Source organism: Podarcis erhardii (genome assembly GCF_964252035.2).
Source record: "Podarcis erhardii genome assembly, chromosome: 16".
Classification (NCBI taxonomy): Eukaryota; Metazoa; Chordata; class Lepidosauria; order Squamata; family Lacertidae; genus Podarcis; species Podarcis erhardii.
In genome coordinates, this window is record NC_138514.1 from 30,217,542 (window position 1) to 30,233,400 (window position 15,859).

A 15,859-nucleotide genomic window follows, 5' to 3' on the forward strand; every position below is an offset into this window, starting at 1 on the left:
GGGGATTGTAACCCCTTGAGGGGACATGGGAGTCTCCTAACAACTCTCAGCACCCTTAACAAATTACAGTACCCAGGATTCTTTGGGGGAAGTCTTGACTGTTTAATGTTGTATGATGCTGACTGCTTTAAATGTATGGTGCATATGGGGTCTAAAACGCTGGTGAAATGGTTCAGCTGTTCTCCTTGTCAGCTGGGCTAGCCAGGCTGATATGCTAGCAAGCCTCAAAGCTGTAAAGGACTCTTTCTCAAAGGAGGACCATTCATTCCACCACTCATGCTGGTGTGTTCCTTGCCTGCGTCTGTTTTCATCTGTAAGGTAATTCCCTGCTTCCCCCTTTAGAAGCAACGATCTAATTGTGCAGCTAAAAATCTAATCTTTGCCCTTTTCCTAAGCTGTCAGCTCGTCATTGCCAGATAGATGACTGAAAATATTGTTAGTAGCAAGGAGAGCATTAGATGAGGTCTGTGGGGGGCTTCCCCCTCCAGTTCCTTCAGATTTCTTAGAGCGGGAGAGAGAGGTGCATTACAATTCCCGATCTGAGCTGCGGAAGGTTTTAGGTGTCAATGATAAATGGATTTGAAATATGAAAGTGCGTTTTCTTTTTCTTTTTCTGTTCCCCTTGCAATAGCCATTGAACGATGCACCCACCTGGTGTCATTGTAAAACAACAATGCTGCGCTCTGCAAATGTCACCTTCTGCTCCAAACTGTGGGTAGGCTTATATGTTAACTTCTCTTTAATGTTGGAAGCCAGCATCTGTTCAAGGTATGCATGAATGTGCCTTAAACTGGTTCAAAGAGTTGGTCCATCCGCTGGTGGCTGTAATAAGGTATCTTGCTTCCCTGCTTGGAAGATGGAGAGATACAGGTGGGGACATGGCTGGAATGGAGCCCACTGCAGAAAGCTGTGAGAGTACCATTCATTGGTCCACCTACTTTTGCCTTTCACCCCACCCAATATTAGCATGTGGCCCTCAGAAAATTTACCACAAGGGACTGTGACACTTAGGCTGGAAAAAGGTCCCCCAACCCTCTTTTATATGGAATTCCTGAAGAGGACTTAAGAGGTCATATGATTTTTGTTGTTGTTGTTGTTGTTGTTGTTGTTGTTGTTTAGTCATTTAGTTGTGTCCGACTCTTCGTGACCCCATGGACTAGAGCATGCCAGGCACTCCTGTCTTCCACTGCCTCCCCCAGTTTCGTCAAATTCATGCTGGTAGTTTCAAGAACATTGTCCAACCATCTCGTTCTCTGTCATTTCCTTCTCCTTGGGCCCTCAATCTTTCCCAACATCAGGGGCTTTTCTGGGGAGTCTTCTCTTCTCATGCGGTGGCCAAAGTATTGGAGCTTCAGCTTCAGGATCTGTCCTTCCAGTGAGCACTCAATCTTCTTGTAGTCCATGGGACTCTCAAGAGTCTCCTCCAGTACCATAATTCAAAAGCATCAATTCTTTGGCGATCAGCCTTCTTTATGGCCCAGCTCTCACTTCCATACATCACTACTGGGAAAACCATAGCTTTAACTATACAGATTTTTGTAGCCATCTATAAATATTTGAAGGCTTGTCCTATAGATGATGAGTCAAACTTAGTTTTCTGTTGCTGCAGAGTTGTGGGCCTCTTTAAAAAGTCAAAGTTTCCTCCTAAGAATTCTGGGAACTATAGTCTGCTAAGGATGCTGAGCAGTTATTTTTTTCTAGAAAAGTAGGTGCTGGTACTCATCATGAAGTTTGTTACAGTATGTGTCACACATTTTGACAACAAAAAACAAAAGTGCCGGTACTGTGTACCCTTGAGTACACCCTGAAAAAAAAAAGGATTGATGCTGAGAGATTTGAGGTGAACCCTGTTCCCCATTCCCTGGGATGTGGGATTAACAAACAAAGCAAAACACAACCATCCTTTGAAATTTGGACTTCTCTGAATTGTGTGATGCAGTTCTCCAACAAAACAATGTTGCAACAATGCATATATTAAGGTACAGATAGGTAGCCGTGTTGGTCTGCCATGGTCAAAACAAAATAAAAAAATTCCTTCCAGTAGCACCTTAAAGACCAACTGAGTTAGTTCTAGGTATGAGCTTTCGTGTGCATGCACACTTCTTCAGATACACTGAAACAGAAGTCACCGGACCTTTCTATATAGTGAGAAGGTGGGGAGGGGTATTACTCAGAAGGGTGGTGGGAATGGGTGATTGGCAGATAGCTGCGATGAGCCTGTTGACGACTCTTAACGACTGCAATAGGTCTAACAGGAAAAAGCAAGGGGTGAGAAGGTGAAAAATGGCTTTGTCATGTATAATGAGATAAGAATCCAATGTCTTTATTCAAACCAGGTCTCTCCATAGTTTTAAGTTTGGTGATAAGTTGCAATTCAGCAGCTTCTCTTTCCAGTCTATTTCTGAAATTCCTTTGTAATAGAACAGCTACTTTGAGATCTTGTATAGAATGTCCTGGGAGATTGAAGTGTTCTCCTACTGGTTTTTCTGTCTTGTGGATGTCCGACATCAGGAACCACAAGACAGAAAAACCAGTAGGAGAACACTTCAATCTCCCAGGACATTCTATACAAGATCTCAAAGTAGCTGTTCTATTACAAAGGAATTTCAGAAATAGACTGGAAAGAGAAGCTGCTGAATTGCAACTTATCACCAAACTTAAAACTATGGAGAGACCTGGTTTGAATAAAGACATTGGATTCTTATCTCATTATACATGACAAAGCCATTTTTCACCTTCTCACCCCTTGCTTTTTCCTGTTAGACCTATTGCAGTCGTTAAGAGTCGTCAACAGGCTCATCGCAGCTATCTGCCAATCACCCATTCCCACCACCCTTCTGAGTAATACCCCTCCCCACCTTCTCACTATATAGAAAGGTCCGGTGACTTCTGTTTCAGTGTATCTGAAGAAGTGTGCATGCACACGAAAGCTCATACCTATATTAAGGTAAACATCTTTCCCTCCCAAAAAAGCACATTACTAAGAAATGTGCATACAAAAATGGGCTTATTTGGAGAAATTTGCATCAAAACACTGATGAATTCTTAGGAGGATTTAAACAAAAGCAACACTCAAATTGCTGCAGAAATATGGAAAGGTGAATTTATGATTAGGGGAAATGAGAAACCAAGAGAATCAAAATGGGCAGATCCTTTTATCCCTTATGTAACTGTGCCCATATATCGCCTTGCTGTTGGAGTGAAGTGACTCTTCACAGCTGTGGGTTTTCTCTCTCTCATTGCACCTCCTCATTCTCATCAACACTTTTTTCCAGAGATGCCTGGCTGTGTGTTCAGGGCTCCCAGCATTTCCTCCAGGAGCCTGGCCGGGTGAACATTCGGAGCTGTTTGCCGAGTGTGTTTATTGCCTCTGCATAATTTATGAGCTGGAGGGTCTTTTCTGACCATCGTTCATCTCTGCCAGGCGCTGGCATGGCAGGCTCTGGAGGACTGAGCTGTAAATTGGATGGCCCAATCACGCTGAGAGAACCGGCAAAGTCCTTGGGTCAGTGTGGGAATTTACTGCCACAAATGGAACTTGTTTTCACACTGAGCCATGTGAGCTGTAGCCTGGTTGGACTTCCCTTGGCAAACCCCTATGGCTTGGCGAAGCCATGAAGCTGTCAGTCAACAGGCAAGACGAGAGGCTGGATATTCTCTCCTCTTTTGCTCTCCTCCTTTTTTTTTTTAATCGGCTTGGCACCTGTACTGCTTCCATAATGGATATCAGTCAGTCTCGGTCTTTCACCATATGCTTAGCTCTAGAGACAAGGTGCTGCTGGGTATAGCGGTAATGATTTGATGGAGGAATTAAGTGGACCTTGAAATTAGAACTGGACTGTCAGAAGAGGCAGGGAAGTTTAATACATTGGCAATGGAAATGATGGTTCCCGGGGATTGCATTGCTGCTAGCGCACTCTCTGCAGCATCACCACAGTGCAGGAAAACATTGTCCTGGAAAATTCAGATGGTGTTGATTAGTTTCACAGTGAGATGTAATGAGTTGTGGGATGGGCAGGTGGCAGAAGAGAGAGCGAGAGATGCTCTCTTTCCCCAAGTAAGCCTACTACGCTCAATGCACAAACATGTAAATGGGAATGAAATGATACACCAACATGATGCGACTGGTATAGCTCTTTGACGGACCCTCGCTCAGTAGCAGAATACGTGCAGTGCAAGCAGTAGTTTCCTGGTTCAATCCCTGGCATCTGCAGGCAGGGCTGGGGAAGTCTGAACCACAGTCAGTGTAGACTAAGGGTGGGGAATGTGTGCTCCCTCCATGTTGTTGAACACCAGCCCCCACCAGTCACAGTCAGCATGGCCAATGGTCAGTGCTGGTGGAAGATGGAATTCAACAACATCTTGGTGGCTACAGGTTCCCCATCCCTGATGTAAACAACATTTGTCTGGATGGATTAAGAGTGCAGTGTGGTATAAGACAGCTTCCTTTGTCCCTATGACATGGCTGGAGTCTCATACTTGCCGCAATATGGCAGCCACTTCCTAGAATTGTAGTTATTTTCTAGCCCATTTTTCATGGTCTGTGCAATGCGTGGGCCCAGATACTTTCTTCAGCCCTGTGGAAAAGCTTCGTATATATTTTCAGAACTCTCTAGACCTTGGAATTAACATACAATTTTTTGTGCATTCTTCTTCTTCTTTTTATAAAAAAACCCACAACCCTAATGTTTTCCTTTTCCTTTCTATTACAGTGTGACAGCGATAGTGATCAAGAAGAAAAGGTAAAGACAGACTTCCAATGCATGCTCCTGATGTGTTGTTTCTAATGTGTTTCAGGATCTGTTTCCATCTTCTCTCTAGCTAATGAGGAAGCACATTTTGATGTGGTCTACACCTTATGGCTGCATTCAGATGTCCCTTCATCCTGCCTTCCCAGTGTTTCCTTACTTATTTCCATGTTGATTATTTCCAGAAAACACAATATTTGGAAGCCTGAAAACCCAGACAGTCCTTGGAATTTTTCTCTGTACTTTCCCCCATGGTTTCCAAAACCCCCATGGTTTTCACCACCATGACTCAGAGGGCAAAAAATTGGGGCGGTATCCTGGCATACAGTTCTTTCCCACCGTGGTGGCATAGTGTTCATAAAGCCACAGTTCCATAATGCAACAGGTACTGCGATGTAAAAGGAACATTAGAAATCAGGGCAGAAGCATTGGCATTAAAAGCAGGAAAACAAATTCAATCAATCCCTTGTCCTCAAATTATTATTATTGTCTGAATGCAGCCTATATTTGATGTGCTCAAGCCATCATGCCTTTTTAAAAAATGTTCCACCAAGGGTCATGTCCTGTGGTTGGTCAAGGTACAGAGGCAGATTATTCACTAGTCTGCCATACCCTACTGGACCCTTAATCTTCTTCCTACAAGGGCCTCTGACAATTTTGGAGTCAGACATCCTTTCTTCTTTGCTGAGTCTGTACAGATTTATCAACCATTATTTGAGAAAGATCCCTGTGTGCATCTTAGGAGGTGATGATAACAGAGCCTGACAAGTTCATTTTAAAAGGGAACTAGTTCTACTTTAAGTTCAGCCTGTCCAAAAGGGAACTAATTCCAGGTCATGTTCATCCCTTTACAAAATAAACTAGTTCTTCACAGTTCAATCCAAGTTCATCAAAATGATCCTCAGAAAATTCTGGCAGCATTTAGAATGCTGCCTTTTGCCGTTCTGAAGTATAAAATTTACTTAAGAAGACTCAGAAAACAGTAAAACACACACACACAGAGAAGAGTGGACAATAAATTGCTGAATTTATTTCCCCCCAACAATTATGATCTTTAAGCACAAATTCCCAAAGTGTTTGAAGAGGAAAAGGCACATGTAAGAGAGTGAACTTCAAGGCGAACTAGAAATTATTCAAGATTCTGCCCCCGAAATGAACTTCTTTTAGTTTACATGACAGGAACTACTTTCAGAGATTTTTGAACTAATTCAGTTAAGTTTGTTGAACCAAAACAGATCATTCCAAGGCACTAAGTGAAAGTACAGTGGTGCCTCGCAAGACGAAATTAATTCGTTCCGAAAGTTTTTTCGTCTTGCGAGTTTTTCGTCTTGCGAAGCACGGTTTCCCATAGGAATGCATTGAAAATAAATTAATGCGTTCCTAGGGAGACCACCTTCAGACCAGGTCCGGGGACAGTCTGTCCCCGGACCTCTTCTGAAGGCTGGCGGGGGGGGGGGGAGAGAAGGACTTTTCTCCCCACCGCCAGCCTTCAGAACAGCCTTCTGAAGGCTGGCGGTGGGAAGAAAAGCCCTTCTCCCGCTGCCAGCCTTCAGAAGAGTTCCTGCAGGGCTGCCTAGGCTGCGGATAGCAGCCTGCTGCCCGGTGCGAGGGACGCTCTGAAGCAGAGCGCCCCTCGCGCAGGGCAGACATCTGCAGCTTGGGGAGCCCTGCAGGACTTCCCCGCAGGGCTCTCCAAGCTGCGGATAGCAGCCTGCTGCCCCGCACGGCGGGCGCTCTTAAGCAGAGCGCCCCTCGCACGGGGCAGACATTCACAGCTTGGGGAGCCCTGCGGGGAACTCTTCTGAAGGCTGGAGGTGGGAGAAGGGCTTTTCTTCCCACCGCCAGCCTTCAGAACAGCCTTCTGAATGTTGGCGGTGGGGAGGAAAACCTTCCTCCCACCGCAAGTCTTCAAGACAGGTCCGGGAACAGAGGAGAAGCGCTGCATGCCTTCCCCTCTGTTCCCGGACCTGTCCTGAAGGCTTGCGGTGGGAGGAGGGCTTTCCTCCCCACCGCCAACATTCAGAATGCTGTTCTGAATGTTGGCGGTGGGGAGGAAAAACCCTCCTCCCACCGCAAGCCCCGGGAAGAGAGGAGAAGCTGTGCGCCTTCTCCTCTGTTCCCGGACCTCCCACCGCAAGCCTTCAGGACAGGTCCGGGAACAGAGGGGAAGGCGCGCAGCTTCTCCTCTCTTCCCGGGGCTTGCGGTGGGAGGAGGGTTTTTCCTCCCCACCGCCAACATTCAGAACAGCATTCTGAATGTTGGCGGTGGGGAGGAAAGCCCTCCTCCCGCCGCAAGCCTTCAGGACAGGTCCGGGAACAGAGGGGAAGGCACGCAGCTTCTCCTCTGTTCCCGGGGCTTGCGGTGGGAGGAGGGTTCCCCGCTGCCCCCGGAGATTTCCCTATGGGCTTTCATCTTGCGAAGCACCCCATAGGAAAGAAAATGAACTGTAGCAGAATGGAACTCTGACCCTTTGTTAGTCCAAGTTTTTAGCCAGGAATCAAAGCAGGCAATCAATCACAGGAGCCGCTCCTTTAGGCATTTGTTGATGGGGGAGGCCAGCTTGGTCAGTAGCACAGCAACAAGCCAGTAAAACAATAAAACGTTAACTAGGAAAAGCAGGGGCAGTAGTGAGGTGATAAGGCAGCCAGTAAATCATTAAAACTATAAAACTATAAAATTAGAGTCCAGGAAGGCTAAAAAAACCTACTTAAAATCTTAATTAAAGGCAGGCAAACCTGACTATGCTGCTATCTCCGTCGCCATCTTACCGGAAGCCCAAAGCAGCTCAAAGTATTAAGATGCTGTCCCGCTTCTTTTACACGAAGGGGGGCAGATACATCCCAGCAGCCCTTGAAGTTTTTCAAGCAAAACCTCTGGCGCAGTTACTGTATGGGGCACAAATCTGGACGGGGAACCACTGCTCCAGTCTTGAAACTGTTCAGTCTAAATTCCTAAGGCAGATATTCGGCGTCCCCACCTGTGTTCCAAACGCAGCATTACGACTCGAGGCCTGCCTTCCATCTGTAGAAACTCAGACCTGGCAAAGAACATTCAACTATTGGCTTCGTCTTAATCTAAATCCACCTGGTCTACTGCCTCTAGTAATGCAAGACCCTCACAAAAGCAAGTGGTTCAAAACTGTGCATCAAAAACTCCTTACATGCGGTTTGCATTCACAGTCCCTACTATCAATGGGCCTCATTAAAGCAAAGAGTCTAATAGGCCAGCGCCTGAAAGACATTGAACGGCAAAACAACCTGACTATCTTAAAGAAACTGTGCCCATGGTATACCTACTCTCCCCCTTCTCATTTTGACTCCCCAGCTTCATATCTGTTTAAATTAACCATCCCAAAATACAGACGTGCCTTTACATTGGCTAGATGGGATGTTCTTCCTTCTGCCGTACTCGAAGGTCGTTATCAAAAGACTCCATTTGAAAAACGTCTCTGCCCATGTGGAGATGGTAACACGGAAACAGTGTCCCACGTCCTCCTATCCTGCCCCATTTACAAAGACCTAAGGAATGAGATTATTACTCCACTCATTCTCTCCAACCCCGGCCGCTCACCAGACATTACACTGTATTTTCTCTTATCTGATACGGATAGTCAGATAACAGAGAAGGTCGCGAGGTACATCGAGAGAGCTGTGAAATTGAGGGCCACCATCTGAGTGACAGACTTGTTCATCTGACGGACCTCCTTTTGCCTGCTCTTTTCTTCTTTTTATTCTTATTTTTATTTTTAATTCTTGTATAGCTGTGGCCTGTTGGCTTTGCTAATAAAGTTTTGATCTGATCATGGGGCACCCCATAGGGAAATTCGTCTTGCGAAGCCGTTAAAAAATCGGAAAACCCTTTCGTCTTGCGGGTTTTTCGTTTAGCGAGGCATTCGTCTTGCGGGGCACCACTGTAGATCAAACATGCAGTTATGGACTAATGGAAAAATATTATGGGGTGTTGTGTTTTTTTTTGCGGGGGGGGGGAGATCATTCAAGTTCAGATCCAAGCATCATAGCTGTTCTTGCAAAAGCTGTAACTTTTAATCTCTACGGTGATTCGGAAGATGTCTGTCTGTCTGTCTTTAAATGATCATATCATAAGAGAAATTAAGATAATTTCCTAGTAGTTTAATTTCATTTCACTTTCTGCTCATGCCATCCTGACATATATTTTTTGTTTTACCTAATCCTAAAATAACATCTAAGAAAAACGTAGCTATGGTCAACTACTGAATGTGTTCCACAGTTCCAACTGTACTAATTTTTATTACTGTTGTTTGAAAGATTGACACCTGCCCTTTCAACAATATTTTGTAGCTAGTTATTGAATGTTGATGTCTGAACAAAAGGACAGGAAGTCTTCCTACTAGCATATTTAATTTTAAAAAATACATGGGGATATATTGCATCTTGAGATATATTGATTGCATGCAATAGGAATGATACACTGTGTGAGAACATTTCATAATCAGGGGCTGATCAATGACTACCTATGAACTATTTAGGTAGGTGAAATATGAATACAACAACCTCCTCTGCCAGTCCTAATGGTTTTGGGATGGTGTAAATAGTCATAAAGAATGGAAGATGTTCTCTCAAACCTGTTGCATTATTGAAATACAAGTTAACAACACACACACACGATAACTTCAATGGCAATATATGTTGGTATAATGATTTCTTCAATGAAAGCAACTGTATCTGATCAGCTTGGGATGGAAAGTGATGCATTTTTGTTAGGTTATCTATGGTTTGTATCAACAGTTCTTACCAATAAATTCTTGTTATTCCACTTTTTACTCATCAGGATTCTGCTGTTGGTTCATTGAACTTTTAAGTCACTCATGATCAAATTATACCACAATGGCTTTTGTTCAATAACTGCTCCATACTGTTTGTTTTTGTGTCTGTTTTAAGGACCTTCCAGACTGCAACATTATTATAACCAGCATGGTGATCTGATCTTGCATGTAGACTATTATCCCAGCTGCAATAATTTAAGACAATTGGATTTGGGGAGGGAAGATAGTGGAGAAAAATACAAAGTATTATATAAATCTCCCACTTTTCACCATCTAGGTCTCGAAGGACCTTTCAGGAATTAAAAAATACAGTATTTTTGGCACCCGTCTTGTCTCAAGAAACAATGGATTGTGTGTCTGGGGGTGAAGTCAAGCTGTCGTGTTAGCACCGAAGTGACCTCCCCAGGGTGCAAGCCTGGGTAATGGGTATGAAGGACTACCCAGACGAAATAACCCCACTCTTGGTCTCATTGGTGTGGTCCAAAGGAAAGCAGAGCAATATATTTGATACCAGCTTGGTTGCAGGTCTTGCTTGAAGAAGGCATGCAAGGCACCATCCAACCCTCTTAGGGACTGCACTATGGATTTGTGTAGGGTTGATATCCTGCAGGGCAGTGGAGGTTTAGGATAAGAGTTTTCCTTCTCCTAGATGGGCTCCCTTCCCAGGTTGACAAGCCCCATCTGCCCCTCACTTCCCTCTATAGCACATGCAGAAACCACCTTCTTGACCACTGGGCCCATTATTGGTCTCGACCACTCAGACTGCCAGAGCCTGTCTTCACATGCACTGGGCCGCACTGGGCATGGAGGTGGGGGAGGTGCTGCAAGGGGCACCGCAACTATGATGTAGAATGGAAGGCGAGGTGGAGGTGCGCTGAATTTTAGTGTCACACAGCACACAGCTAAAATTTGAGACCCCAAGGTCTGCCACTGACGTAGATCAGGAATTATATCAGAACATGAAGGTACAAGGCTTACTAATTCTAAGCTATGACCTTGTCTCAGCTCCCGAGCTTGGCCTTTAGACTGACTTGCTCTTTCAGACTGACTTTCGGTTTGACTTTTGCCCCCTGGATCATTTGAGATTGCTGTCCCTGATGACAAGAACCTTTTCAGTTGTGGGTCTGTAGCATGCTCTCTCCAGTAAGTCCCACCTTGCACCTTCATTGATTTCTTTTTTTGGTTGTCATTTCATTATTTGTTGAGATTTACCTTTTCTCCTAGGCTTTCATTGGGCTGAACTGATTTTGTTCTGTTGCTAGTGTGTTGCCAAAGCTTTCTGCTGCTTCCCCCCCTTTTTTTTAAAGGGTGTGTTTATGAATTGCAGGTGTTTGTATGAAAATGTTGGTTTGTTTCAATGGTAAACAGTGACTAACAAATCCGATGAATAAAAATAATTTCTAAAGTCAAGAGAGAATTCAGAGGGGTTTTGGCTCAGACCATAAGAAAATGCTTGTTGTTTCTGAACAGGATTGGGGCTTAATTTTTGCGAATGCACCCTCCCCAATCCAGAACTCAGCCACAGTGCTGACACATTTTTCACTGTAAGACAATGAGATGTTTGGGGGGAGGAAATGATTTCATTTTGTTCGGCATACTGGTTTTGACTCAATGGTTGCAAAGTCGTTCTACATCTTCTAAAAAACAAGCTCCCTTATCCAAGGAGGTTGTGGGTGCGGAAGTATTGTATATAGGCAGATATAGTCTGTTGTGGTTGCCCGTTGCAGGGATATGGGACTTGGTATATTCATTGTGAATTCACCGTACGTTGCCTTTGAGAGAGAGAGTGAAGTGACACATCATCATCTGAATGGGTCAAGCATATTCAGATGAAGACGAATGGCGCTTATTTGATTTCTTTAAATCGGAAATGAAAAAAGTGCTCCCTGGAGAAATCATGTTCTCCCTGACTTAGACGATAGACCGAGGCAAGGCCTGCAGATAAGAACAGGCATTTGTCTTTTTTTAAAAAAAGAATCTCTGAAGGACGGTCGAGACTGTCAGCTCGCTGACATGTGCATTATCCATGTCATTTTAAACAAAGTGACCTGGAGAAAAGAGCACTCTGGCGTGACATGATAATGGTCTGTTGGATGACAGGTAAAGTACACGCCATAAAGAGAGGCTGTGTGTTATTCCTTTGTTTAACTGACAAGTCAGAGTTTCCTTTCATTCAGACGGGCGGCGATCTCTCAGATCTTCCTTCTTCGGGGTGGGGGTTTGGGGTAGCATCAGAAAATGACAGGAGTTGTTAGCAATAACAATAAAGGGGGGTCCTTCAAAACATGACGTGGGCAGGTACCAGAGGCTGGCCTGAGCAGACTGTGGCTGAGGGACCAGGGGATCAGAAAGGTCCATTGCCAAGCCTTCCAACAGTACACCTGGGCCCCTGACCCCTATCCTGACCACCTGTGTTGCCATCAGAGACACTGCCCAGCCTGGACATTGTGACTGGCTTCTTTGCCACCAGTTGCTCACCGCCTCTCACTCCTCCCCCAGGCATGAGTACCACTTGCTATGTGCACGGAGCTATTGCCATGTCAGATTGCCCAAGATGCAATGTCCAACCATGTTGAGAAATAATGTGAGGACAGGTGGTGGGGAGGACACAGGAAGTTACTGTACCGTATACTACATTGATTCGTCTAGCTCAGCCTTGCCTACCCTGACTAACAGTGCCTCTCTCCAGGATTATGGTGAGGGGGTCTCTCGCAGCCCTACCTGGAGATGTTGGGGACGGAGCCTGGGACCTCCTGCATGCAAAACATCAGTTCTGCCAAAGTGTCGTGGCTACTTTCTGCTGTTGGTCCCTCATTACCCGAGTGGTCATCACCAGGGCTCCCTGTGGTCCAGCCTCTTGTCTGGTGTTTCTTGCCTTTATTTGGGAGAACTGTATGGAGAGGACTACTGGTGCAAGGATGGGGATAAAATTCAAGGCCAGCATAGCAGTGTTGCTAAACGGCCTTGGTCCAGTATATCAGAAGGAGCGTCTCCACCCCCATCGTTCTGCCCAGATGCTGAGGTCCAGCGCCGAGGGCCTTCTGGCGGTTCCTTCATTGCGAGAAGCAAAGCTACAGGGAACCAGGCAGAGGGCCTTCTCGGTAGTGGCGCCCACCCTGTGGAACACCCTCCCATCAGATGTCGAAGAGATAAACAACTACCTGACATTCAGAAGATATCTTAAGGCAGCCCTGTTCAGGGAAGTTTTTAATGTGTGACATCTTAGTGTATTTTTGGTCTTTGTGGAAGCCGCCCAGAGTGGCTGGGGAAACCCAGCCAGATGAGCGGGGTACAAATAATAAATTATCATCATCATCATCATCACCATCATTATTATTATTAGGTTCTGCTCTTGATATAGGATGGGGTAAAGAGACAGAGGGGGTATGTGGGGCTCACGGGCTTGAACGCCTGCTCAGTAGCTTTTATACACATCACATTCTCTCCAGAGGTGGTGGTACATTCTGTTTCCTGACATATTTCCCCCTTAGCAACTCATTGTCATAGGTATCGGTAACACAAGCCCCACTCTCCCTTCCCTCCCCACAATGCAGGCACACACTGTTACCTCCCTCCCTCCCCCCTTTTCTCTCTCTCTCTCTCTCTTTCTTTCTTTCTTTTTTTGGTCCCATTTTGTGTCGAAAATTTGTATTTACTTTGGGAATGTAATTTGTTCCTCATGGATAATATGACCCTTAGCGGCGCTGGATCATGGGTTAGTTGAAGTGATATTTTCCGCTAATGGTAGTCGTACATCACTGCTGTCAGCTCGGGTTAGGAGGAAAGCACATTACAGCTCCATTTTACCTCTGCAGGCATCGGGGATTATTTGCCATGAGTGAGTGTGACATGACCGCACTACAGAGTGCATTAAAATTTTACTAGCTTCTCCAGCAAGTTCCCCGACTCCTGCCGGCGCTTCAGGCAGGCATGCTGACGGATACCTCCGAGGGCCTAACTGCCCACACCAAGGAGACTCAATGTCAGCGGGAAAAACAGGCTCTGCTCCTCCCCCCCCTCTCCTTGTCATTTTTACCCCTTTGGTGGCAAGGCCCTCCTCTGATGTTAGGCTAAACTGTCATGGAAGGCAGGCCATGGCAGGAGCGTCTTGTATCCATTCGGATGCAAGCACTGATCTCTTCCCAAGTGAGGAAAGGCAAGTTATTGGGCAGAGACTGAATACAAGGCAAGGCAAATCAAAGCAAGTCCTTGCTATGAGAGCAGCATGTGGTAGAAGGGGCATCCAGTATTGCCCAGGCAGACTATCTCTCCACCTGTCGGCTTCCAAGTCTCCCTTTTAAGGTGCTGATCATGGCAAGCAATGAATGCACACTCCATTCACCTCTGCAGGCAATCATAGGATGGTAGAGTTCGAAGCTACCGCAAGGGTCACCTAGTCCCACCCGCTGCAATGCAAGAACCCCTGCTAAATAATCACTGACAGACGGCCACCAACCTCTGCTTCTGTTTCAGCATGCAGTTCTCTGGCCTCTCTGAATTGTTATCCTAGGCACTGCTACTGCCTAGTTCTACACTTCCTCCATTTAGATTGACTGGAACACTTGTTGTTATTGTTTAGTCATTTAGTTGTGTCCGACTCTTCGTGACCCCATGGACCAGATTACGCCAAGCACTCCTGTCTTCCACTGTCTCCCGCAGTTTGGTCAAACTCATGTTGGTAGCTTTGAGTATACTGTCCAACCATCTTGTCCTCTGTTGTCCCCTTCTCCTTGTGCCCTCCATCTTTCCAAGCATCAGGGTCTTTTCCAGGGTCTTCTCCTCTTCTCATGAGGTGGCCAAAGTATTGGAGCCTCAGCTTCACGATCTGTCCTTCCAGTGAGCACTCAGGGCTGATTTCCTTCAGAATGGATGCGTTTGATCTTCTTGCAGTCCATGGGACTCTCAAGAGTCTCCTCCAGCACCATAATTCAAAAGCATCGATTCTTTGGCGATCAGCTTTCTTTATGGTCCAGCTCTCACTTCCATACATCACTACTGGGAAAACACATCACTACTGGGAAAACATTGTCTTTGTCCATGGAGTTTTCTTGGCAGGGATACTGGAGTGGCTTGCCGGTTCCTGCTCCAGGTGGATCACGTTTGGTCAAAACTCTCCACTATGACCTGTCCATCTTGGGTGGCCCTGCACGGCATAGCTCATAGCTTCTCTGAGTTATTCAAGCCCCTTCGCCACGGCAAGGCAGTGATCCATGATACAACATACATGTATCCATTCTGCTTGATGGTAAATGAAGTCACAAAGCACTACGACACATCCTGCTTTGGATACCTCCTTCATTTCATTCTCCATCTCAGTACAGTGGTACCTCATTTCTCGAATGTAATCCACATTTGGGTTCCGAAAAATGTTAGAAAATAGAAGCAGTTACTTCCGGGTTTTCGGCATTCGAGAACCAAAATGTATGACAACAGAGGTACCTTGGCTCCAGAATACCTTGGGAGTCAGACGTTTCAGCTCCTGAATGATCAAAAACTGGAAGTGAGTGTTCTGGTTTTTGAACTTTTTGGGGGGAAGCTGAATGTCCAGTATGGCTTCCACTATTGTTTACAGTGCGCCTGTGCAATCGGGAACCAATCGGAAGGTGCGCCTTGGTTTCCGAATTTTTCGGAAGTCGGATAAATTTCCGGAATGGATTCCATTTGACTTCCAAGGTACGCCATATTGGACTTTTGGGGCATGGGAAGTGAAAGTACATCTCCAGGACTGAATTAATTTTGGGGCCTGTTTAAACTACCAGTAATGATTCTGTTTCAGTACAGAAGTATGATCCCTTTTGGTTTTCTAACTTGCTTTACTTCTTTTCAATGCTATCCTCATGACATCCTCCCTGTCTTATACAGTTGGAGTGACTAATCCTTAAAAGTCTTAAGGGGTCCTATATATGACAGCCCCCCTACAAATATTCTACTGAATGTGCACACATTTTCCCAGGCAGTGGCATAGTGCAGAGAGCACCCAGCCACTTCTGTCACTGGGCTCCATTGAAATTGGCTTCACGAATGCGAACCAGGAAGTGACCTCTACAGACAATGGAATGACTTTTCTGTTCTTATCTATGCAACTGTGATCTCCTGGGTGACGCAGGCACTGTTAGGCAGTTAAACGCGCATATGTACTCTGTCTGTTTCCTCCCCACCCCACCCCTCCACATGGCCCTGGGCACTGGCAACTCCTGCTATGCCACTGTCCCCAGGCATATTTACTCACCATGCTTCAGTCATTCCAAGAGTCTACCCATGGCTTCCATCCCACCCTCCAGCTGCCTCTGTAAGCTCAGGCTGAAA

General features: G+C 45.7%; 1 protein-coding gene across 10 annotated transcripts in view; it reads left to right on the plus strand.

Moving 5' to 3' along the window:
- The window catches only part of AUTS2 (activator of transcription and developmental regulator AUTS2), a 690,192-nt gene that overhangs the window by 448,425 nt on the left and 225,908 nt on the right, over positions 1-15,859 (plus strand). For all 10 annotated transcript variants that reach the window (XM_081843448.1, XM_081843455.1, XM_081843450.1 and 7 more), the window contains one exon: positions 4,713-4,742. In XM_081843448.1, the coding sequence (XP_081699574.1) occupies positions 4,713-4,742 (30 nt within the window). The remainder of the gene's footprint in view (positions 1-4,712; positions 4,743-15,859) is intronic.